This window comes from Lethenteron reissneri, chromosome 29, assembly GCF_015708825.2.
Source record: "Lethenteron reissneri isolate LAM-NWPU_2019-01 chromosome 29, ASM1570882v1, whole genome shotgun sequence".
Taxonomy (NCBI): Eukaryota; Metazoa; Chordata; class Hyperoartia; order Petromyzontiformes; family Petromyzontidae; genus Lethenteron; species Lethenteron reissneri.
The window spans coordinates 3,661,338-3,688,182 of record NC_083807.1 but is presented as its reverse complement, the minus strand read 5'-3'; the positions used below and the strand labels follow the sequence as shown (position 1 = coordinate 3,688,182).

The 26,845-nt window shown below is 42.6% G+C and overlaps 1 protein-coding gene across 2 annotated transcripts in view; it reads right to left on the bottom strand.

The window, feature by feature from the left end:
* LOC133349165 (transcriptional activator Myb-like) overlaps positions 1-21,909 on the bottom strand; it is a 32,304-nt gene extending 10,395 nt beyond the window's left edge. Inside the window, exons 1-8 of one of the 2 annotated variants that reach the window (XM_061562429.1) lie at positions 21,643-21,909; positions 16,119-16,163; positions 10,342-10,453; positions 7,142-7,240; positions 5,664-5,756; positions 4,236-4,456; positions 2,455-2,620; positions 1,412-1,462 (exon numbers count right to left, since the gene is read on the bottom strand). In XM_061562429.1, the coding sequence (XP_061418413.1) occupies positions 1,412-1,462; positions 2,455-2,620; positions 4,236-4,456; positions 5,664-5,756; positions 7,142-7,240; positions 10,342-10,453; positions 16,119-16,163; positions 21,643-21,659 (804 nt within the window). In that variant the 5' untranslated portion in view covers positions 21,660-21,909. The remainder of the gene's footprint in view (positions 1-1,411; positions 1,463-2,454; positions 2,621-4,235; positions 4,457-5,663; positions 5,757-7,141; positions 7,241-10,341; positions 10,454-16,118; positions 16,164-21,642) is intronic. The other variant, XM_061562427.1, reaches the window with a different exon arrangement.
* Positions 21,910-26,845: the final 4,936 nt, after the last annotated feature.

The following is a 26,845-nucleotide window of genomic DNA, read 5'->3' as shown; positions in this document are numbered from 1 at the left end:
GTACACGTTAGAAATGCATACTCTTTGGTTCTTTCGGTAAAGTCATGTAGGTAGAAAAATAAAATAAGAAATAATGTATCACGACGTTTCAATCGCAATACAAGCGGTCGTCCTCAGGCAAAAAAAATCTAATCCAGCAGTGGAACTGCTGAACCAGCGAGAGAGCTGTAACAACAAGAGGTTATTTGTGTGGCGATGGGCAACCGCTTGCCACTGCTGGATTATATTTTTTCTGCCTGAGGACGACTGCTTGTGTTGCGATCGAAATGTCATGATATATTATTTTTTGTTTTATTTAATTTTTCTACCTACATGACTTTACCAAAAGAACCAAAGAGTGTGGATTCCTGCAGTCATGAAATCTTCAAATCAAGTTAGAAATGCAACGAGGAGTTTCGTAAAAAGTCATCCGCGCTCCTGTTTTATCGTGCAAATCTGCAAGCGGTGGAGTACGAGGATTTACGTATGTATGTTTAACTTTTTTCGCACAGTTCGAAGCCAACTGTGCTAATCGGACTTCATGGTTTTAATCTTTGCCTTTGCAGGTTAATCGTGTGTGTGGGCTTCATCAAAGGCACACCACCTGTTGTTATTGGACTGTAGCAGCTACGGACGTATGTCGCATCGATTAACATAAATTCTTAAGGCTATCAATACATGCATCGAACCCGATGCTTTCGGTTTCTTTGCTGCATGTAGTTTTTTTCTTTTCCGGATGGACGATAGTAAGATGGACAATAGGATGGACAACAATTAAATTAAAAGCGTGTTGTTTGGAAAAATGGAAGGAACCGGAAAGGAAGACCTAACAGAGAACGGCTTCACGACGAGACAAGAGATTGGTGCTAGAAATGTGGCACTACTTGAGCCTACTGGCACAAGACAGAAGAAAGTGGAAACAAATGACGAAATGTATGAAGATTATATGCTCATGTTGCATTTCAACTAATGGAGTGAAAATGTACAAACAAGCCAAAATAGACAAACGATGTAATTAAATATTTTTTTCTTTGAGTAAAATCGTGATTTTAAATTGCAACAATACATCAAATCGCCCGAGTGTGAATCGATACAACCCCTATTAACGACTCTTGTGATATCGAAATTCATTTAAGCGCTTAAGTCATGCTCATAAATGACCCACAACCACTATATTTAAAAGTGATGGGAACTTTCTCCAAATTAAATGCTGCCCGCGCAAGAGATTCGGCAGAAATTGTGTAATTTTTAAATGCCTGTCCAAACCCTCAAGATCAATTGGGTAGATACAAGCATCATAAATAAACCACTGCATCGAAATGCTTAGTCGTGCTATATAGTGGTTGGCAATGTTTTCGGAGTTAGGTATCCATTTCAACAACAAAATAAGCAATGCACCACTAAAACTTTTTGTTATAACTGTTTGTCTTACCTTAATCGATTTTAACCTAGTGCTCATCTCCGGGTTGATTGCACATCCAGACTACAGAGAAGCAAAACACAGGGAGAGAGAGGGATGCAGAGCGAGTGAGCGACAAAAAGACAAAAGGTCTCCAAGAGGAAAATATCGGTAATTATTGTAACGCTGCCAATCTCCGTTCCAATTTTCATTAAAATTCTTAATGAATTAAAATGTTTAAAATTTTATGCAAAGCTCAGATAGAACATAATTTACAGCTTGGTCACAAAGGTGCAAGACAACCACATGTGAATTACATCCATTGAACTACAATAGCCCTTTCATTAATGTACTTTGGCATCTTAATAGGGGGGGGGGGGGGGCCCTGTGAATGCTGCATGCAGGCATTATCTTTAAAAGCAGGTAATTGTTTACACAAAAAACCAAGCACACAAACCACAGCTCTTCTTGATTTGATTTTAGCCGGTGTAAATAAGAATCAGGGTGTTTTATTTAGAAGAGGAATCCGATGAGCTATGTCCAGTAGCGGCAGGTCAGCAAGTTACATGCTTAAGTCAAACCCTACTTTCATATATTGCTCCGATTTGCACCGAGCTCCCCAATGTGTGTTCGCTACTCAAACACTTTATTTTTCAAAATCGGCCTGCCGGCCTGTACAAAAAAAGTGAGGCCCGCACATGTATGTGTGTGTGTATGTCTATTTGTATACATGTAAGTATTGGGAAATGGTAGTGTAGCAGTTAGCGAACTGCGTGACCTGAGCTGCATTCCCACTCCCAGCAAATGTGTGGCAAAGATTTTAGCTGGTCCTGGGGCACCCCGAATTCGACTCAGCCTTAAATAAGTACATGGTACAATGTCTAAGCATCAGTATCGGTTAAGACAGGCAAAATGGGCCTGGTGCTAAGCCACATTACCTATTCGTGCACCATGCCTGTCTTCATAAGGCGCTCGTTAACAGCACTTGCCGCCGAACAGCCTGTGTAGGCTACACGGAAATAGGGTCGGGGCGTTTGTCTTTGCGTGCATGTAACCCAACGCGAATGTGTGCGTACATCCTGCTCATCGCGGCTGGGGCTGTCCGGTGCAAGGACCGGGAAGGCGTCGGACTGAAACTTGGTGTCAGGGCACAGAGGCCACGGAAGATCCTGCAGGTAGCCCTCCTGCTCCACTTTGCGCTTCAGTGTGGAGTTCCAGTGATTCTTAATGGCGTTGTCGGTTCTGAGGGTAAGAGTGGGGCACGCCAGGCTGAAATCAACCATTTCTCACACAATGATTAATAGGCAACTATTGGTGCCCGTGATAGCTGCGTCGTAGTAAACAAAGATCAGAGCAGCAGGCAGGAGTTACAGATTGAACTAGGGAAAATTAGTGTTGTATGTTATCACAAGCTGGTAAGCCAGACTAATGCACATACAAAAGGAAGAACGAGTTTAGCATGTGCACGCACACCCACTGGCTCACATTTTAAAGCACACGTGTTATTCATGCTGGTACGCTGAAAAACGATAGTTTTTTTTATTATGCATTTCCAAACTCACGAAATTATACAAATCAAGGAAATTATACTCATAAGCAGTGCAGTGAGATTCATCATCATTAGTTTATGGGTTTTCTGAATTGTCAAAATGTGAAACCGTTTCAGACGGAAGTACGAATGAAAGTACCAATGTTTTTTGGTAATTGCAATAAGAGCTAATCAGCACCTTAAGTTATTTTAAACAATGTATGAAAATATCACTTTGAAAAATGACAAAACTATTCCAAAGCGATAATTTAAAAAAATATATTGCGAATGATACTCTTCCAAATTATTAATGAAATGCCACCTTTATATATATAAAATAGGCTGCATTTCTATAATGCACATTTCAGGTGGCCAATACATGGGTTGGGAGGAATGGCAATCAGTCACCTAATAGGCTGGACCCCCTTGATAGATGCAAACCCTTTGGGCACGGTTCGTTTTACTTTGCTGGCCGAATTTTAATGTTAATTAATCCCGCGAGGCCACTTACGAAGCAATGCTACCTCGACGCAATGCAAATGAACATCTCTCTACGATGGGTACTGGATAACAAAAAATATGCACCCCGACCTCTACAATTGTGCATACTACACTTTGTATGCTATGCGACAAATTCATCTTGAAGCATGTTCGTTTCTCGTCTGATTTATGCTGATATTTACCTCCATTGCCATAATTGGGGAAACATGCCAAGACAATGTTCTTGGGTCATACTTCAAAATGTGAATCTGTCCCTGTGCACAGCTTGTCAAATGTTTTATCTGGTAATTTCTCGTATTTTATTGTATGCCATGTAATGATTTACCACCTTCACAATGCAATGAATTTACACGATTCAGGATCATGATGGAAGTTAAAAAATCTATTATTTCTGCACCACTGTTGCAATTTAGGCTCCGCCAGTGGCTGTGGGGTTTAAGGAAACCATCTCCTGTCTACAGCTCTCTCATCTCCATCTCTTGTTTGGCTCTCTTTCATCTAACTCATCTGCATCTCTTTACGTCCCATAAAGACATATCCTTTAGCGGGTCACTCTAAGAGCTTTCACAGGCCACTCTCTCCCCACGGTTAGGCAGTTGAAGAACCTTGTGCTACTGTGTAGGTTTTCACCGTTGTGCTGGATAGCTTCTCTGGAGTGGTTTGTTGTTACTCCTGTGTTGCTCGCCGTGATGCCCGACGTTACGCCACTCGTCCCATGGTTTCTAAACAAGCTCATAGCGTGTTGTGCAAAACGTATGAACCGAACACACACTTTAGAGCAAACCCCTGCCCGAGCTTCGTCACGGCCCTCACCCACGTCGCTCTCACCTCCCGGGCAGCAGCTTGGCGATCTCGGCCCAGCGGTTTCCCAGTTGCTTATGTGCCTCATGGATGATGCGGTCCTCCTCCTCGGTCCACGACGACTTCTTCACCGCGGGATTGAGGTGGTTGTGCCAGCGCTCGCGACACTGCTTGCCGATGCGACCCTTGAGCTGCTTGGCGATGAGTGACCAGCGCTTGGGACCGTACTTCATGACCAGCTCGATGACCTGCGCGAACACACACATACACAAAGGTCCACCATCTAGCCCACAGGGCTAACACTATAACACGAACACTATTTTTATTTTACCAGGTAAGGCCCACTGAGCTATATAGCTCTTTTTCAAAAGTGACTTGGCCACAAATGATAGCTCAGATAAGTGGCTTATCGTGTGGAAATGTATAGGAGCCAAATAATCTAAACGCATGTTGATTTTAAATGTGGAGGGAAAAACTGGAGAAAAAAACCACACGTCCACGGGGAGAACATGCAAACTCCAAATATACAAACGTCTGGTTCGGGAACGAATCCACGACCTCCTGTATACTAGGCATGTTACTTAACATCTCACCACCGTGGCTGTTGGGACAAGCGCTGTTAGCGAGCACACTATGAAGGCCAGCATGGCACACAAAGCGGGTGGTGGTTTCGCCAACGCCTCGATCAGAATATCCGGGTTGAGAATTAACCGTGCTCATTCCCACCACCTAGGCCCACGCTCGTTGCATTATTAGCTGCTCCATACTCGTTGAAGATCAGTTACAGTGCCCACATGATCAAACATGTTGGCAAGTAAACCTCTGACTTTAAGAAGCCATAAAAAGAGCAATGAATTCTATGTCTTTGGTACTATTATACTTAGGTAAACAACAAATATTTTTTTATGGCGCAATTTAAATGTTTTCATTGGCAATTATATTTTTTTATAGGCCACCCCTACTCAACAACACCATCCCGGCGAATCAAGACATGACTGCACCGTTAGTGAGCACCTCCTCAGTGCTGCAGTTTACACACTGTACCAAGTACGCATTGGGTGGGGCAAGTGGCACAGTAGTCAGGGTAATGCGCGATGAACCTGGCAACCTTAGTTTGATTCCTGACCACAACTAATATGAATGGCGAGTGATATAAGAACTAGCCCTGGGCCCGCTTCCTTTAACAACCAACAATGATTAGCACACTTCCCATGACTGAGAATGCGGGGAGGCTTTCATCCACCAGTGAATTACAAAGGGCTGGAAAGTATAGAAGTAAGAGCCATCCCATTACCTTGTCCAATTAATCTACCGCGACAAGCACTGCGCATCGAGCCGAGAATTTAACTTGAAATTATGAAAGCATACAGGGTAGGCTGACATGCTTTCCGACAGAGCCTTTATTTTTCTCCATTTTGCTGAACTGCTTGCTGGTAAAGTCGCAACATCTTATACCTTCTGATCCTCCTCCTTAGTCCATGGGCCCTTCACCAGAGCCGGGTTCAGGACCTTTTGCCAGCGGTGGATACACTGAGCATCACTTCGATTCTGCAGAGAATGAGACCGAATGTACACACACGAGCCAGTGGGGTGTTTTCTTTCTTTTCTGAAAACCACACAGTGGCATTGACATTTGATACACATATACACTGTGTTATATTGCATTTTATTGCATGATACATAGCCCTAGCAGTCTGTAACACCTGCTATGATTGGTGGTCACCCATCTGAGCTCCATCCAGACTCAATTTTGCTTCGCTTTAGTGATCGCACAAGATCGAGTACATTCCAGGTGATATGGTTACAGTCTCGGTAGTTGGAAGCAGAGGTCATTGTAGTAGATCGATTTTCATCATCCATATTTTCTATGTTCCCGCATCTATGCTCCTCGCTCTTCACCAACATGCACTGACCAGGAAGGTGAAAGCTGGTCAAAACAACTTCTATGACCAACATGATGTGGGGCGTCCCTCATCCAGCAGTCAACTGACATGAGGGCTGTCCCATTAACGAAGTTGGGTACGTACGGTGCGAAAGTGGTTTAACATACAAACATACCAGACAGGAACACGAGGTTGTAAATTAGAGATTGAAAACACCTTATTGCCATCATTATTAATGCTACCCTATACCATATTCTAAGGAGCGTAAGATGCTCTGGAATGGATGTCACACCCAAAACTTGTGCTTGGTTGCAATAAAGTTATACTAATCCGACACATACATACCGGATTATAATCAAATCCCCCCCAGCCCAAACTTTGGCGATAGAATACAAAAAAAAAAATGTGTGTCTTATAATCCAGAGGATAGGATAACATAGCAAAATGTATCTTGGCAAGATTAAGATTGGGAAAAAGCAGCTTATATTATTTGTTTCATTGTTTTGGTTAGAAGCCAGTGATTATAATGACAGTACTGTTCTTGTACGCCACTGACAGTAAAGTCCCTTATGTTTTATTTGACAATGTTACGGCAGCCAAAAAATGTAGTTAATGTACCTCTGTAATACATACTATGGCAAGAAAAGAAAAACATGTTACAGCTCTCTCAAACTACGTTTGATGTGCCTTGACTAGCCATGCGAATTCACTCATTCATTTCGGGGTCCTGGCGTGTGTGTGGGGAGCAGTAGCGTCGTTATTAGCAAACTGCTCTATGAACCCAGCAACCCGAGATCGATTCCCGCTCACAGTTGACGTTGGTAACATATCTGAACCAGTTCTGGGCCTCCACAAGGTCAACTCAATTTCAAATGAGCATTCGGTTCGGTGTGTAAATATCAGCCCTGGGGAGACAAAGGAGGCCAGGCGTGGTGCTTGTGTTTTGTTGGCCTTCATCGGTGTGTACGCTAAAGCACTTACCCAAACAGCCTGTTAAAGGTTAGAGGGGGAGATATTTATTAAAGGGTACATCGTGCATATTCAACTTACAGTCATGTAGCTTGCGAGAACTTTCCAGTCGTCCGTTCCGAATCGCTCCGCCAACTGTTTCAGCCTCTCGTCCTGAAAGGTATCGCTACCGATCAGCATCTGCACAGGATCAATCAACCGGTGAAACCACAGGCCCCTCCGCTGTGTCAAATCTGGGCACAGCGGCGTGGAGCAAGGAGCAAATGGGAATCTTCCAATATTCAAACAGGGCTTCGTCAATATAGAGCTGGAAATTAGCACGAAATTTCAAACAATTATTGTTTCATGTGGAGAAATTTACTTTTGTCAACCACAAAAACCGAAGTAGTTGTGTCGGTTTGAAAATGTAGTTGCTTCCTGTAATTTGGCAGGGCAGCACATAACAAGCTTTACATAATTTTCAACTGTTTGAAATTAACACCACTTTGTTGGACTTTGTGGCCTGATGTAAAGCAATAGTATGCAAATAATAACCATGGAATTGAAATAATAAAATAATATTTGAAACTTTTTTTATTTTATTATTTCCCTTCTAAGTGACTTTACCGAAAGAATAAAGAATATGAAACCATGAAATTGTTTGTTGAATTTAGAACGTAAAATGTGGCAAACATATTGTGAGTATGGTGGGGTGTGTTTCATCTTCAAGGAACCCAGTAATAACCAAACGTCATTTCAAAACATGAAATTGAGCTGCCCTTGAAAGAAATTGATAACCCATAAAAGCTCATTGTCCAGAGTAAGGTTTTGTTCAGTGGGAGAGGAATAAGTGGAATTTGTGAATTGTGAAGTTCACTCTGCTGGCATATGTGGAGAGATGATAGATTACATTCTATCAAAAGTACATTGTCAAGTGATTCAATAAAGCCAATGTGTGTTTCCAAGTATTTTCCCAAATGCTCGTCAATGTTGTGCACGCTTCCCAACTTAGAATGCAACGCAACAAGGACTATATTCAATTGGTGCGTGTCTTTGTAGGCTTAGCACTATGCAATAGGTAAACGTAAATAAAAAAAGGCATGCCAGATATTGATTAATTGGGGTGCAACCAACCCCACACTGGCGGTTTGATGAATGGTCATGGGTCACAATTCAATGGAAACTTTTTCCATTGTGGCGAATGTAATGGCCACAAATGGCTGCAGGGGGCCACATGAAACCATTACACAACCATATGTGAATGAAGAAGAGGATGTCCAACGAGAAGACGAACACAATAAAATCAGCTCGTGGGCAGACGCGACGGCTTGGTGAGGCCTTCATCCAGCAATGCATTGACCATGGCTGCTGCTGATGTGAATCTAACAACACCTATTTCTCATATTCTTAGGTTTTTTCGGTAAAGTCACGTAGGTAAAACATCAAAATTAATCAAAATAAAATAAAATAAAGATCACGACGTTTCGGAGGCAACACAAGTCTCCGTCATCAGGTGGGACCGTCACAGCCAGATTAGCTGCATCAAGTGAGGCAATGATTCAAGATGTAATCCCTTAAAAGCGAGTTGAGGGGGGAGGAGAGGGGGGGGGGAGCTCATCAGAATGTGGTAGCCAATGAATGGAACGTATCGGGAGGGAGGGGCCAAAAGGGTGGGCGACGGCGTGGAAGCGATTGTGCGCAAGCGACAAACTGCTGCACACGCCAACGCATTGGACAGAGAGGGGGGAGGGGGAGGCCTGATACACATGATAGAAAAGAACGAAAATGCCCATGTTTATACCAATGCTGGCTGAACAATGAAGAGATTACTGTTAAACACTGGGGATGTTAACACTCGGTAAAGTAAAGTAAAATAGTGCCTGTCAGAAAAGATGGTCCAAAAAAGTGTAATTAAGTCTTTTTTTTTTTGCGTGGTTAATAACATCTTTCCAATGATTACTAAGTTTGTACCCATCATCACGGTTGAAATTATGTCTGTGTTTGTATATTTGTATGGCTTCGTGTACAAACCTTTGATGGTAGCCAGGAGGTTTGCAGAGAACCTTGGTCTCGGAAAAGACAATTTCATGAGAGCCCACCGAGTTGTAGCAATGATCGGCAACGGCCGAAGAATCAGTTCTGCCGTGTTTCAGATCTGACTTGTGCTCGCGGACACAAAGTACAGTGCATTAAATCCGTGATCTGATTCCATCTGTGAAGGATGTCGTTCCTGACTTACAGTATCCTGGAGTCTACAAATTGAGTTGCATTTGTGGTGATTGCTACATTGGAGAAACGAAACGTCATGTTGCTGATCGTGTCCGCGAGCACAAGTCAGATCTGAAACACGGCAGAACTGATTCTTCGGCCGTTGCCGATCATTGCTACAACTCGGTGGGCTCTCATGAAATTGTCTTTTCCGAGACCAAGGTTTTCTGCAAACCTCCTGGCTACCATCAAAGGTTTGTACACGAAGCCATACAAATATACAAACACAGACATAATTTCAACCGTGATGATGGGTACAAACTTAGTAATCATTGGAAAGATGTTATTAACCACGCAAAAAAAAAAAGACTTAATTACACTTTTTTGGACCATCTTTTCTGACAGGCACTATTTTACTTTACTTTACCGAGTGTTAACATCCCCAGTGTTTAACAGTAATCTCTTCATTGTTCAGCCAGCATTGGTATAAACATGGGCATTTTCGTTCTTTTCTATCATGTGTATCAGGCCTCCCCCTCCCCCCTCTCTGTCCAATGCGTTGGCGTGTGCAGCAGTTTGTCGCTTGCGCACAATCGCTTCCACGCCGTCGCCCACCCTTTTGGCCCCGCCCCCCTCCCTCCCGATACGTTCCATTCATTGGCTACCACATTCTGATGAGCTCCCCCCCCCCTCAACTCGCTTTTAAGGGATTACATCTTGAATCATTGCCTCACTTGATGCAGCTAATCTGGCTGTGACGGTCCCATCTGATGACGGAGACTTGTGTTGCCTCCGAAACGTCGTGATCTTTATTTTATTTTATTTTTATTAATTTTGATGTTTTACCTACGTGACTTTACCGAAAAAAACCTAAGAATATGAATCCTTGCAGTCACGAAAGCTTCAAATCTAGACCTATTTCTCACTCGCCCAATTTGCCGCACGCATTGTGAACCTAACAAACCGACATTGAATCGACGAAATGATGCATCGTTACAACCCGCCTAAGTGAGCGAGAAAGCTTTTCATTTAGATGTCCTGGGCAAGGCTCCAGCTAGGAGGTTCGAGTGAGACAAGACTCGTAGGGCGACTACCTCCTCTCTGGTCCATCGCGCCTTGCTCCAGCCGCGCTTGTACACGTGCTGCTGTGGAACGTCGTAGTCGTGATCTGGCAGCTCCGGCTCCTCCTCCTCCTCCTCTTCCTCGCTGGAACGGAGACAAGAACACCGTAGATTAGGGCTGTGTGGTGTCAAGTTAATCGTAATGCTTTTTTTTAATCACCTCTAGGACTCTAACTGTTGCCACCAACCTGCATGAGGGCATAAAGGCATTCTGGTTTTACCCGAGCTGAAATTAAATCGATACGGCTTGACAGCTTTGAATGTCCTTTGCAGGAGGACAATCAGCGAAACCAATTAAATAATATTTTCTATCGTAACAATAAAGATCATTATTTACACGTGTGAATATTCCTTTGCAGGAGGGTACTGCTACTTTGGAATGTTTGGAAAATTCCATTCATGAGTGTTTGGCTTCATGTGGGAGGAAACCAGAGTACCTGGACAAAAAACTTGCGGAGGCAGTTAATGCACCGTCTCATTCTGAGAAACGTAGTGCCAACTTTATCAGCAGCGTGATGCTAATGTGAGCATCCGAAGCGCCACACCAGCAAACGCGGTGCTAATGATTTAACAAGAAACTAGAGAAACACCCAGGTTCAGTTAGTGGGGCACAGAGGGCGGAGGGATCGATTCGGTGGCATTTCAACCCGAAACTCTCATCCGTCTATGCAGCCTCATCTATTCATAGTAATGATCGGTTTTCTTTCACAGTCGATTCCTGTTGCACATACAATTAATCCCACACAGGGGGTGGGGGGGGGAAGACCGATACGTAAACTTCAGTAGAAGTAAGAAAACAGCAGGCAACGGTGATTTTTTAAACCAAGCTCTTATGGAATGCATTTCATACAATTCAAAGAATTCACAATCCTTCAACCTGAATTATATATGAATATATATATCAACTATGCAATGCCTTTTAGTCTTTCCCACTTTCTCATTTTATGAAAGTGTCGCACATGTGGAAAAACTCACTGTGTTGAGTTTCCCACAAAACAAACGCACAGACTTCTGCAATAAAATGTTACATGCGTGCAGCAGTCTGCGTGAAATATTAATGCACGTTATTGCAGTGTGTAATTTTGAATGTATGCTATCAATAACGTACAGCCTTCTGTCAATCCATTGCTGGATGAATACCGCCATATGCTGTGTCAGTCATGAGGGTGTTTTGACCATACTTCACACTGGTCAGTGCGGGTTGGTGAAGGACTGGGACCCAGGACCAGTTCTGATATCACTCGCTGCAAATATTAGCCATGGCCTGGAATTAAACTAGGGACAACGGGATCAGGGCGTGGAGCGTGAACCACTGTGCTACCGATCCATGGTGGTGGAATTTGGTTCGCATATTTCATTATTGTGGGGAGTCATAAACAGCACCTATTGACACCTCAACATTTCAACATGGAATTTATGCAACATCATTCCAAATTATTTTGCAGGAAAGTAAGCGGGCTTTGGCAGTGGAAATTGCGAGAACAGATGGCAACCGATGGATGAAACTGGTGATTAAATGACGGCCAGAGAAAAGAAGATAACGGACGCAAGAGGGCAACCAGAGGACACAGAGAGATGCGATCGGTTCATGTGCAGGAGTGAGATGGATTTTGACATTCCATGGACTGCGAGAGATGGCAATGACATTTGGAAGCCTTCATTCAGCAAGGGAAAAAGACAATGGCTATTGATATCACTGATGATATGCCAAATTATAGGACATCATATGTAAAAGGCACTTGAGTAGAAAAATGTGGTTTCTGGAGAGACGTTTACATACAAATAACAATGGGGAAGAACGCTCATCATTTGCATGAGCAGGGAATTTTATGATGGTGTCAAAGGCCAAATCTCAAATTAGTTATTTTAATAACATCCCTAAATAACTACAGGCTGCACCGCAAGAGATGAAGACCCTGAATGCACAATCACCTGGTGTAAATAAAGCACGCCAATAAAAACGTAAAAATGTATATCAAATCAACATTTTTAAAAAGGGGTTAAAATATCCCTATGGGTTGGCGTGCGAGCGCTCATTAATCACAGTTTAATCTCACCCTCAAGCAAACAATAGCACCTCCCTTTTGTCTGGCACCCTTCTGCATCTCAGTGAAGTGCTATTTCAAATCAGCACGAGGACCCTATTTTATTCCAATCAGTTGTGACACTGGAGTGCCAGCTGTGGTACGGGCAATTCTCACCTCGGATAATGCTCACCTATAAAGCCAGCACACATTGCACCGAGAGTGTTCGGGTTTTGTCAAGGCAACAATATTCTAGGAACCCCCCGGCCCCCCCCCCCCCCCCCCCCCCCCCGCTCTGGGAGTATACTCCCATGCACGGTTTTCCAATTTACCCAACAGCCACGTGTCGTCGCATTGCCCTTGCGCTATTAATATTCAACATTCGCTGGGAAAAAACAAAGAATCCTAAGCAATTGCGTTTATTTCCCCTTGGCCGTGGGAGGACATTTAGTTACACGCCACGACTGCTTGTTTCTATTGGGAGGACGAGTCGTTCAGGTGAGATAAGGGGGCAGTTTAAAAAATCAAAAGTCATTAGAGGGTTGCAGCGCGGTTAGCACAGAGGTATCCGCATGTCCAAGGCAATTTGCATAATTGACACTTTGACAAGGATTATAATCTCTAACGTTACCTCTGAATTGACTGCACAGCCTCTGCCCTATACGGTACTTGTGTTAGATCCCGACAGCCACATGCATCTTACACACACCGTTCCCGCTTGAATCAATACAAGTTATTATTTATAATTCAACAAAAACAACCTCGTGAGTGCTCCACATTGATACTCTTTGTGTAAAAGCAACGACATTCTTATGTGCACCACGGTTAGGTAATTAGTCTCGTGTATTACACCGATAATTATTTTTGTTAACAAATTGCCAAAGCAACATTCGGAGCGACCAACACATTGATGGAATGAAAGCTGTGTGGGCCAAATAATAAGACTAACATATTCCCACTTCTAAAAGATCACAGATTATCTGACGACATCCTTAGATGACATTAATCCTCAGTGAACGTTTCTTCCTCATTCATTGAATACATATTGACTAGGGGTGCACCACATATCAAATTTTACAAATATGCCGAATACCGAACACCTTATTTTGGTTAACTGTGGAAAAAAAGAACATGGCAAACTAATAAAAAAATAAGTTTTCAATAAACTGATAAGTCTCTGTGTCTCCCTCCATCTCTCCCTTTGCCTGTCTCTTTATTGTTTCGATAGCTATCTCCATTTCTGTCACCATCTGTCAATCTCTCGGTTTTCCCTGTGCCTTTGTCTCCCTCCCCGTATCCCTGACTTTCTCTGTCTGTGTCCATCTTATCTCTCTTCTGTCTCTTTCTTCCTCTCACTCATGTCTTGGTTTCTCACACACAATGTGCTTGCAGTGGAGTTGTTACCATCGCAGCTCCCATCCCGTGCCCTGCCCTCCTCTTCACACCCATCCACGGGTGGTCACGTGACTACGACAGCCCACAGTGATCAAAACCAATATTCGGCTTCACATTTATTCTTCCTGCAATTTTTCTGAAGTCAAAAACTTAATTAATAATCCCTTTCTATATTTGAGTGTCTTTCAGAGGCAGTTGCAAAGAGGTGGTGTCCAATGTGCTGAAAATGTCTCCATAACATTTTTTGCAAAGAGAAATCTGCTTCCCACATCTGCCCATTCCTCCATATTTCTCATTCTATTGGGCAATCATACCCATTATCCAAAATAATGTGGACCACTTGTGGACGAGTATATATTTTTTCAACAGACTGCTTGTTGCAGAATAATTGTTTTTTCACCTTGTTAAGCACATTCATCCACTGCCAGTGTGCCGAAGACTGGCTTTGAGCCAGGAACATGACAAGATGATGCAAAATTGTGGTACAAAATTGGTACCACAATTAACCGAAAGCCAAGCACAGCACTGCAATACTTACATCTGCACAAGACAGGGGTTATATGTGACCATTGTTGTTTCATACAAGTGCGGCACCCAGTAAGGCTGGTGCAACACGTGCAGATGTTTGCGGGTGACACGGTGACAACGTGGAGATTGTAGCCAAAAACATTTCCCATTGGAAGCAGCAACTTGCTGTAATTGGCATGCAAACAATCGGGCAAATTTGCCGAAGCATGGGGCATGACGGATGTAAATTTGGAACGTGTCAGAAAGAAAGCACAAATGTGGACAGTGCATCGAACCAGATACGACAGATGTCAGTGGCTGGCTCCATAATAAGGCCATCCTAACCCGCTCCTCGATCTCTCTGTTGTCACATAAAACATTTGTGTGTCAACAAGCTGATGGCAGCGATCGTCGTAGCTCGCCATGCTACCGTCTGTGAAAATGAACATGGATGCACAGAGCTTTAGCTATTAAAGCAGCAAAGCAGCTTGTGACCAAAATCACTTTCAATGTTAAATCTAGATTGAAAACTAATTAAATAAGAAGTTTGTTGTGTTTAATTTGTTGTCCTATCCCCACGCCTCCGATTAGCAGTTGCGTACGTGCGTTGCGAAAGAAGTTCAACATACATACAAACATGCACCAAATCTCACTAAATCTTGTTCATAATGGAGTGGGAGACTGTCTATGAATATCAGGTACCATGGGCTTTAGCTGCAAAGTGGCCAGGGTAAGCCCTTTGTGGTTTGCACACTGCACCTGGTACTGATTTGAGGCAGAGTCAATCTAGGGGAGACCCAGGATTGATTCAGATAATTTTCACTGTTGTTGGCCGTGAGTGCAAATCGAACTCAGGTCACCAGGTTCGTAGCGCAGCGCGCTCACCGCTACACTGCCACTTCGCATATCATACCACAATATAAGGGCATATGATGTACACACATCATACCACCCCATACACCTCACACAATCGGAAGGTCGTGAATTCAAATCCTGGTTGGAGAGGGAGCGGATGACTCTACCCATCATCACTTTGTGGAGAAGTTCAACAATGGTTTGCCCAAGACTCACCAACCACCCCCCCCCCCCCTTTCACGAAAGTAATATGGAACTTCCACCACAGGCTCTATAGGGATGTGGATGTGATTTGAGCACCAATGCCTCGATGCTCATTTGAACAGAGAATAATCATGAGGCACGGTCGATTCACAGCTGGATGAAGGCCTCTTGCACATTAAGTCGGTCATGGGGGATTGTTTGCCAACGCTTCACCGTGCTGGTCAGTGTGGTTAGTGAAGAGCAGGGAGGCCCAGGCATAGTTCAGATATCACTTGCCAATGATGTTAGTCATGGTCAGGAATCATATGCAGTTCACCATGTTGGTAGGCAGTGAACCACTGCACAACGACTTCCCCTCGCCAGAAAATGGCAGTACGAAAAAGGATTCTTAAATCTATCTCTGTAAAGGAGCATTTTTCCCTCGTATATAAAAACGCTAAGTACTCCAGTCTCATCCCACGTGTAAAAAAACATTTATTCATGACATTGGCCAAACATCCCAAAGGTCTTAAAACTCAGTGACGTTTTCTTGGGTAAAGGGTATTATTATTTTTTATAAATATATAGTCTGTTGACCTATTGGTCTTCTAGACTGACTAATAATATTAAGCAAGTAAACACTGGATTGGTTGTGACATCCTGGGTCCATTCAGTCAGATTCAGGTTAGCTTTTTTACAAATTATGATGGTTTTCCAAATGTCGATGATAAAGACCAACAATAAAATTAAATTGTGATTATATTTGTAGCCAAGTGTTTTACTCACCTGTGCTCCAGGTCAGTGTCCTCCATGCTTCCCTCCACGACAAAGCTGCAAATCGGAGGAAAGGCGGGCGAGAGGAATCAAGAGCAAACAATAACATACATCTGGGGTATTCATTAGCCCATGCCACACCATGACCTATTGACCGCATGACGACTGAGGCCCAGGAGGAGGAGGGTACTGTGCAGCTGTCCTCCCTCTCTCTACCTCCTTTGGAAATCAATAAGAGGCAGTGGGCCATGCGATTACAATGCAGCAATTGCTGAATAAAAACTCATTCACGATGCCGATTTATACACTCTGCATAATGAACTGGGATTGTGTGGATATATACACACAACCAAAATTTTCTCGCCTACCCAGAGGCATAAACACTGCATAAGTAAGCAGACCCCTCTCAGTACTCACAAAACTATATCTCTACAAGTTAATGTGCACATTTAAAAGATATACTCTAAAAGCTGGAATTATGTTTCCCTGCTTAGCCAAGAATGTGTATTCAGGTGGCCTATAACCAAATCAGGCTGCAGTGCTAATTGGTGGGTACAAAAGGGTAGTGCAGCCAAATATATTTACTGTACTGACCCCGCATCTGTGTTCCCCACCTTCACTAATTTGTAGATCAGTGTGGTATAATATTGCCTAAAGGACCTCATGGCATTATGAGACTCATCCAGCAGTGGAGTGAGAAATGAACCTTACCTATATTCAAGCTGTATATATTCCAAAGGCCAGTTGGCTAATCAAGCAAAACATTTCATGAGATGTATTACTCTCTAATAATGGCATTGCTTTTAGAGTACTACAGTATATTTCTGCATAACGGTATGGGACATTAAAAATACACTTTGGAGTCATAACCTTCAGCAATAAGTCAACACGAATGGTGTCACACTCAATAATGCATTACGTAAGCATTAACCAATGTGGCGCCTTGCAGTGATTTGCAGCCAACAAAATTGGGGTGAACCACACCACAGCATGTGTCACTGCTTTTCAAGCTGAGCTATTGTGGTGGCTTTGGGGGTGGAGGAGGCAAAAGGGAACTTGCATCGTAAAGCCCTGGACACAATGGACTGTTTCAGCTGCCACGTGTGACCGACCACAGTGGCAGATGTTCTTCTCAGGAGGCAGGTGCACAACCCCACCACCTTCAACGCCACCACAATCGTTTGCACTCGGCAATGCCACTTAACGTGTTAAACGGCACAACTGTTCACGTATAGTATTTCAGTCTGGCATACATGTGTATGCAGGTGTGAAACTGTGGAACCACGCAATGAAGCCAGTAAACAGAGTTTGGTTCCGGGCCACAGCTAATATCATTGGCGAGTGATATCTGAAATAGGCCCCTAGCCACAACCTTCCCCAAGACGCAGTGACCTCCATCCAGCAGTGGATTTCCAAAAGGCCAGACATTATTACAACATTATTTTACACGTGCTGTAAATGCACCACTGTTGTAGTAATTAGGAGAGAAAGAGAAAATGTGCAGGCCATTTCCACTGAAATGTCCAGCTTTGGTTGGTAAAAAGGTTCATTTCTAGTTCAACAAAAATACGCGCAATTAAACCCATGGATATAATCATTACAATAAAGCATTTACAGCATATTGTCAATCCACTTCAGGATGAAGGCATCCACGTTGGGCATGTGATTGTTTTGACCAAACCTCACCATTCTGATCAGTGTTAATTGGTGAATGGGGAAAGAGGACCAGGAGGGCTGGCTCAGTTGTAACTCACAGCTGGGAATAAAACTCAGGTCCGTTGGTTTATATCGCATTACTCCACTCTCCAAAATGACTATACAATGATATTAATATTTTGAAAGTTGCTTAAATCCAGCCACCTCTGTGAGTCGAGCAGCAGGTCTTGTATAGTGGAGTAAAGTGTGGGTATTCCAAACTCTTCCAAGACATCTCTCCCCAGCATGGAAGAGTTGGCCAAAATAAGGACGCCATTACACCATCAGTGGTTTGAGCAGCAATTACAGGTCTCCACCTTTAACTTACTATTATTGCATCTAGCATGCAAAATGTGTGTATGACATCTATCACTATTCATCTTTCAAAAGCTCTACAAGAACCAAATTATTAATTTTAAATGGCACTCCAGCTGTTCATATGAGCAAACACCTTGCCCAAAACACAATAAATGTGGCTCTTAAGCCAGCAATGTGTAATTGAGAAAATCCATTTACACTAACACAAGGCACTTATGCTGAACAAGCCCACAACAATGCAGTACATTGCATTTAAACACGCAGCATCAAGAGTGCTGAATCTAGCATAACCATAACCAACCCCAAAACCATTACAATAAATGCTTCGAGCTGAAGGCAATCCCAAATTGAACAGAGCCACTCATACATCCACCAAGTGGAGTGTATATCTTAAGAGCAGTCAAAAATGTATTTCAGTGAAGGGACATGCAGAGTCATTTCATCAATACACTGCTGAATGAAGATCCTCTACACCGTGTCGGTTTGTTTGACCATACTTCAACCACGCTGCTCAGTGTGTTTTGGTGAAGTATAGTAGTGTACATATAACAATGCTTGAGGTTGTGAGATCAAATGAGAACAGCATTTCAAGTGAGTTCGTCATAGGCCTTACAGTAAATGTTTCAACATTAAAAGCCAAGATGTGCATCAATTTATTATGCTGAAAAAAACTCTTACTCAACAAGACCCTGTCACTTTCACCATGCTAATGCAACAACAATGATTTCAATAATGAACTATTATGCCATTGTCAATTGCACATTACAGTACTCAACATTTTATCACTGCATTTTATGAGTAAAATCATTCTTGCTGGTTGCAGTTATGTGCCTCCCTACGTCGTGTCGGTCATGGTGGTTGTTTCACCATACTTCACCAAGCTGGTTATTGCTGGTTGCGAGATGCAGTTTTACATGAACGACGTTTTTTAACATTTAATTAAATTACTATTATTAAGGCAAGGGCGTGGGAGCAACAGAGGTACAACAATTGATGTTGCTGCATTGTCCTGGGCAGCCGACAACGAAGCAAAAATAACCAATCGCCACCAATAAAAATATAATTACAAATGGTATTACTTTACACATACTGTATGTACTGTTAAACAACTAGCAGCGTACACGCGCGAACTAACGTATGGAATTCATAATAAAGGTTTTTTTTTTGGGTTAGATCGCGTAAGTATGTGTCGTAACCCTCCACCACCCGACACAGCCAGGAAGGTTTGTCACGTAAACAAAATGCGCCAATTAGTTTACTACTTCAGCCCACCGGTGTGTTGGAGAGCAAATCCACAACATTTACAATTCGAGTGCGGCGTCTCGCTTGGTAATAATTACATGTTGTGGATTTACTCTCCAACACACCGGTGGTCTGAAGTAGTAAACTAATTGGCACATTTGATTTACTTGACAAACCTTACCGGCCGTGTCGGGTGGTGGAGGGTTACGACACATGTATACTTCCGCGATCAACTCCAAAAACCTTTATTATGAATAATATTGAGAATAAGTTTTCCGATTTTTTCTGGCAACAAAACAGTTTAAATTTCGATTTAAAGCTTTCGTGACTGCAGGGATTCATCTTCTTGGTTCTTTCGGTAAAGTCACATAGAAGGGAAGTAATAAAATAATAAAAATAAGACATAATAAAATAATTCTCACGACGTTTCGTCTTCAGACGCTGTCGCCTCGACAGACCTGGTTTTCACCTGAGGACGGCTGCTTGCGTTGTGGCCAAAACGTCGTGAGAATTATTTTATTATGTTTTTTTATTATTTTCATACTTCCCTTCTACGTGACTTTACCGAAAGAACCAAGATGATGAAAAACAAAACAGGTGTTAAGATGTTAAAACACCAAACTGAAACCTTTTACAATGAATAATGTCTGCATTAACCACAATACTCGTGGTCAGAATTAAAACAAAAGACACTGATAATATATGCATTGTCTTTGAAACCGATTGATCCACACCAGAAACTTCTTTCTTTCGAGCCTAGTCTCAAAACGGTGTTACGACTTTCGGTTAAATTATAATCAGAGTACTTGCTGTAAAAGAACAATACAGCTGGGCTGAAGGCAATAACTCTAGTGGGGTTGAGTTTTGGCGCTGCTACGCAAATAATATCTGTAATTAGGCAATTAACCTGCATGTTACGACTGCACGAGTCATAGCATAGGTTATGATATATTGTTAATCAGTAGAGTTGATCTGATGTGCAATTTAATTCAGTGGCCGCAAAATCAACAACAAAAGAATCCACACTCGAGTGTAGGCCTCTCTCCCCCCCCCACTTCACCAACCAGCACTGACCAGCGTGGTGAAGTATGGTCAAAACTCCTACGACCGAAACAACGTAGGGGGTCTCATCTAGCAGTGGAATTACACAAAGGCTGCACATACAAATGATAAAAGTGATCCAAATCATATCCCAGTTTCTCAGTGCACAACAACGGAGATGCCTCATCTCTCTTGACAGCCCCTGAGTTGGTTTACCACTTAGTAGGCGGATTTCGTGACCAATATCATCATTAATAAATGGTTTTTTTTGGGGGGGGGTTAAATCGTGTAAATATAAATGTCTTTTGATTTAAAGCTTTCGTGACTGCAGGGATTCATGTTCTTGGTTCTTTCGGTAAAGTCACGTAGAAGGGAAGTAATAAAAGAATAAAAATATAAAAGAATAAAAAAATCTATTTGTATTATTTTATTATTTCCCTTTTCGGTAAAGCCACGTAGAAGGGAAATAATAAAAAAACGCAAATAAAAAAATTATATGTATTATTTTATTCTTTCCCTTTTCGGTAAAGTCACGGAGAAGGGAAATAATAAAGTAATACAAATATAAAACTAAACAAATATCTACGTGACTTTACCGAAAGACCCAAGAATATAAATGTGTCGTTAAACCCGCCACCACCCGACACAGCCAACTAGTAAGGTTCGTCACTTAAACAGAACACGCCAATTCGTTACTAGTGCAGCACATCGAGTGTATTACGAGCACTAATCACCAACATTTACTCGCTGTCATCACCAACATTTACCAGCTGTCATCATCATCATCACCACCACTCTCACTCCACTAATGAATGAATGACCTCTCTCCTCTCTCCTCCAGCAGCGTTGTAAACATCCACATTGACATGGCGGGGGGACACAACTTCCACTGCACAACAGCAAGCACCGACGACGACGACAATGATGATACAAACACGTCAGTGTGTTACGACAATGATGATGATGATGTACACGAGAGGGATGGAAGCTACGGCAAGGAATGAATGAAACGCGAGCAATGGGCGACGGCGTGAGAGACCTTCATACAGCAGTGAAGAGACCACAACCGACGATGGTAATGCTCTATAACAACACGTGGCATGCAGACAGCGTGAGAGGCCTTCATCCAGCAGTGGAGAGACCACGACCGATGATGGTAATGCTCTTTAACAAGCGTGGCATGGAGACAGCGTGAGGACAGATGCATCCAGACCACGACCGACGAGGAGGGCAAACTCACCTTATGTATTCCGTCATGTTTCAGTAGGATACAAGTCGCGGCTGGTTGACGCCCTATATATGCCAAACACTTGCTCGAATATGGAACAAAATAAATAAGATGACAGTAACACACACACGAACTTAAACACCGCCTTATTGGACCGAGACAGCGGCTTGTTGTACGCTAACGTCAGTGCCCGCGACTCGAATGAGGTAAACTTAACGAACGAACTAAATACTCGCACGACTGCAGTAGCTTCCTCACCAACTCCCCATCCCCCCGCGGTGTTTCCCACCGCCTAACCCCCTCTGCTTCCCCTCCCAGTGGACTTCGTAGGAGCCCGGGCACCGCGGGCGGGAAAACAAAAACAGCGCCCCTCTCAGCTCTCGGTGCCGCCAAATTTCCCGCGAAATCCACCCGCGGGGCCCCAGAGCGCATGCGCGAATCTGCGCTCCTTATATGGACATTCGTGTTCCGGTGACGTCACCGGTGCACGGCCTCGCCCCTCTCCTAACGTGGTGTGGCCACGCCCACACACGTGGTGTGACCACGCCCACACACGGGGTGTGGCCACGCCCACACACGGGGTTGACCACGCCCATATATGGGGTTGACCACGCCCACACACGGGGTTGACCACGCCCCTCGATTTGCTGTCGGAGTGAACTTTGAGTGAACTTTATCTCGTAGGCTTTCGCGATCAATATTATCCATAAGAGGGTTTTTTTTTGGGGGGGGGGGGGTTAGATCTCGTAAATATAAATGTGTCGTTCAACCTGCCACCACCCGACACAGCCAATTAGTAAGGTTTGTCACGTAAACATTTGCAATTGGAGTACTGTGCTGTGGGTTTACTCTCAAATTTGATGTGCTCAATAAAAGTGGGTGGCAAAACCACCAACTTGGTGGGTGGCAAGCCACCAACTTTTATTGAGCACATCGAATTTCATCAAATCCGGGGTCAAAATAATTTACTTTCTACTTTTGAGTGTAAATAAAAGTGTGTCCATTGAAAAACGTACTTTCTTACCAATTTTTTTCGGAATCAGAATTTTTTGTTATATATGTTGCAGGAGGAATCCCGGATGAAGCAATTCTATTAAGCAAATTTTTTTTTCGTATGTCCAGTAGGGGCGGGTCAGAACATTACAACAAACAAGACAAATAAACTTTATGAGTGCAAAGTATAGGAAAGGTAAACAAATCTCGTAAATGTATACAAATAAAACGAAAATATGTTTTTTGACCTTACCAGGTAAAGCCCACTGAGCTATTAGCTTATTTTTCAGAAGCGACCTGGCCACAAATAATATCTCCGAAAAGTGGCTGGCATATCATGTCGAAATGTATAGCAGCCAAATACTCAGTTTAACCCCGATGAAGTTTGTAGAGCTGAATGGAGTTCATAACGACCCACAAACACACATCTTGTGAAAGACCCAACGCAGAAGATGCCTGGGTTTGATCTTCCACGAAGCTCATGGTCCACCTAAAACTGCATTCAATGCACAAACCGTGGCAGTAGATGCGGATACCTGATGCACACATGGAGCATTAAAAACTCTCCAGTAGTGTGCGACTTGTGGTTGTTGTTGGTTGTTTGACTTGCATCCCACTGGGATTTGTGCACACAGCGTTGGTGTACGGTGATTTTTTTCTGCAATATTTTGCTGTCTTTTCTTGAATTTTCTGTTTGCACTTAGTCACATATTCACTTTAAGATGTTTTTTGTTCATGTTTTTGTTTTTTGTTTGTTGCGGTTGCACCCGATTCAAGAGCCGAATGGCTCACAGGGCTATACCTAATAAATTAACTTGAACTTGACTGTGATCGTCCAGAACAGACCGTACAACGGTAAAACGACGCGATATCCGATCTACACATACGTAGGAGACATCACAGCGATGATACTACCCCGCTGCTCCTGGCGCTGCTATCTGGGCTTGAACACATGAATGTGAAATTGCATTCGTTGCTCTGCGTCTACATCAGCAACCGTACGAAAGAAGACGTCGAAGGATAATCAGAAAGGGTTTTATTCGCCATGAAAGTTCGCACAGACAAGGAATTTACTTTGGCCGGAAGGTGCATACATTCAACATTTAGGAATCTTAAATCTTAAATAAGTGGTTTACAAGTCTAACTATACTAAAGGTACACGTCTAACTAATACTAAGGAGCTAAAGTATGTAAACATTTAATAAACTAAAATCTAAAATATACAATAGCTATAATATACAATATAAAATTACAAAAATGCAAAGAATGCAAATAAGTCTCGTTTATAAGAGTAACATGGGAAGGCAAACCCCCACTCCCCCCCCCAAAAGAAACAAGGTACAGCAATGAAGTCAGTATGAATCAGAGCAAAAACAACCGTGTTGCATGAGATAATCGAAAATAGTCCACAAACATCACCATCAGAATATGTATCCTGGAGGAATCCGATGAGCTATGAAGCTCTTTTGAACAGATGCCCAGGAGGGCGCTGGTCAGCGAGTTATCCCGACAAACAATACAACACAAAACGATGTAAGAGCAAGAACGAGAAAACACAAGCAAGTAGCTATACATAAACACACGCAAATCAAGTATTGAAGTACAAATTGCACAAGTGCATACATTCCTACCAATTTATTCAGCTTTGGCAAGGGCAGCAAATCAACAACAAAAACAGTCCCAGACCACACTGGGTCGACACAGGCCCTGAATTACGCTGCACATTCATATTAAACAATATCAATAAGATTTAGTTGTAGGCCGGCTGATCGTGTATTTCTGTTTTGAGAGGATATAATGCAAGTGAGACAGCATTAATGCCTTTCTTTATTAAGCGTTAGCGACCTGCAGTACATTAGGTAAATCCCTTCTCAGACTTTTATGTCCTCTGCTAATTTACACAACCTGTGCCCTAACAATTATCCGACCGCGTTTTAATTCGGCGAAATCTCAACCTATTAACGATAGACGCATAAGCTGGGCCAAGACAATAAATTACACAATGGGAAGAAAACATTCGTGCCATTAGCGACGTAACAAATAAATACATAATAAAAAAAGTAAATAAACCTGTTAAATTAACTATTCCAGAGTTTGTTACACTTTCCGCTGCATAATTAAATTAACTCGGATCCGTTCGCTTCATGTGCTACAGTATTTGACGTATTATATAAGTGATATGGAATTTGCAAAACAAAGGAGATTAAGTTTCCTATTATACCAGAACAGAATAGTTTAGTGTACGTGTTATCCAGTCCATGTGTAGATATAATATGCGCAATAGCTTGTTTCTCCATTGATATGAATTCTTCATTGGGTATTATATTTGGATGATATGTTTCAAGGAACAAACTACGGTTTCATAATGAACACTTGCCTTCGTTCAGTCGTGAATACCCCCCCCCCCCTCATCCTATCTCACTCCTCGCCACGCTATCAGTTCAATAGATCAATACAATGGAATTATCATCACCTGTGCCAGAGTGGATTACACCAATAAAGCGCACATTGGCCAACTATAAAGCACATCTAATTCAAGTTGGTCACTTGATGCGCAGAGCTGCAAACCCCTCGGCTCAGCCTCTCACGCTGAGTTTGTTATTCAAGGTAGGTGTACAACGTTCAAGTGTTATAACACAGGGGCGATATCAATATCTCCTGATTATATGTTTAATGAAGAATAATATACAGGGTGCTCCAGATGTCTTGTGATCCCCAATTAATTGACCCCTAACATGTTTTTTTTTCCTTTGCGCATTCGTTTCTGTTTTAAATCGGCCTTATTTAAAAAAAAAAACTAAGTTTTAGAGAATTAAATGGGGGTCACGAGACATCTGGACCGCCCTGTACAAGATTAAAATCTGCTACTGCCTCACTAAGGCCTCTTCCAAGCCATGTCCGATCATGGGAGTTGTTTGGATATACGGAAATTCTTGTCCTTGCTGGTCAATGGAGGGTTGTGTGGTTGTTGGGTTTGCACCCAAAGGCGGGTTCGGATGCCACACTTTTCTTGGATTTTTTTGCTGTCTTTTCTTGGATTTTATGTTTGCACATAGTCACATAGCCAGAGGTGTGGACTCGAGTCATGTGACTTGGACTCGAGTCAGACTCGAGTCATGAATTTGATGACTTCAGACTCGACTTGGACTTGCATAACAATGACTTTGTCCCACCTCTGCACATAGCCACTTTAAAGGTTTTCTTGTTCATGTGTTTGGTTTTTGCTGCGGTTGCACCCGATTCGAGAGCCGAATCGCTCACAGGTCTATATCTAATAATAAATGAACTTGAACAAATCGAACTCGGGCAGCACAGGTATATGGCGAAGTATGCAAACCACTGACCACGATGTATTCTCCTCTATATTATTTATTGATCATGCCGATCTGATATATATAATAACAATTCTGTCTGCAGCGTGAAAACGTATTCGGTTGTAATATTGCATCACTCTGGTATGGTATTTGTGCGTTAGGATCTACATTTAGAGCACCCTGCGCTTGAGTTTAATAGTTGGTCACGGCTAACATCAATGGCACGTGTGATATCTGCATTGTTATTACCCTCCACCTACCAACCCCCATTCTTTAACCAACTCGCACTGATAAGCGTGGAGTAAAACAACGCATTATCTCATCGTGATGCATGTTCATCCAGCAGTGGATGGATTAAAGGCTGAAATTATGAACTACAATATGTATTTGGCGCACGATCGTGAGATGGTGGCTTGGAGAGGCTTTCGTATAGCAGTGGATTCATCGTGGGTAATGTAATGCATTGCAATTGTTGTTTTCAAAAAGCTCCGTCATGTGACCTGAATGACCTTTACACTTTCTTATATTTGGAGCTTTCGTGACTGCAGGAATTACTCTTTGGTTCTTTCGGTAAAGTCACGTATAAAGATAAAATAATAAATTAAATAATAGCATACGACGTTTCGATTGCAACACAAGCAATCATCATCAGGTATAAATGAAATGGCAACAAAAAAAATCTAACCAGAAAACTATAGACAGACATATAAGCAGACAGATATCACCAAGATGCATAGAGGGAGAGTAACAGAGAGAGTTCTCTGTGCCTGTGTTACTCTATGTATCTTGGTGATCTCTGTCTGCTTGTATATCTGTCTATAGTTTTCTGGTTAGATTTTTGTTGCTATTTCATTTATACCTGATGATGATTGCTTGTTGCAATCGAAACGTCGTATGCTATTTAACTT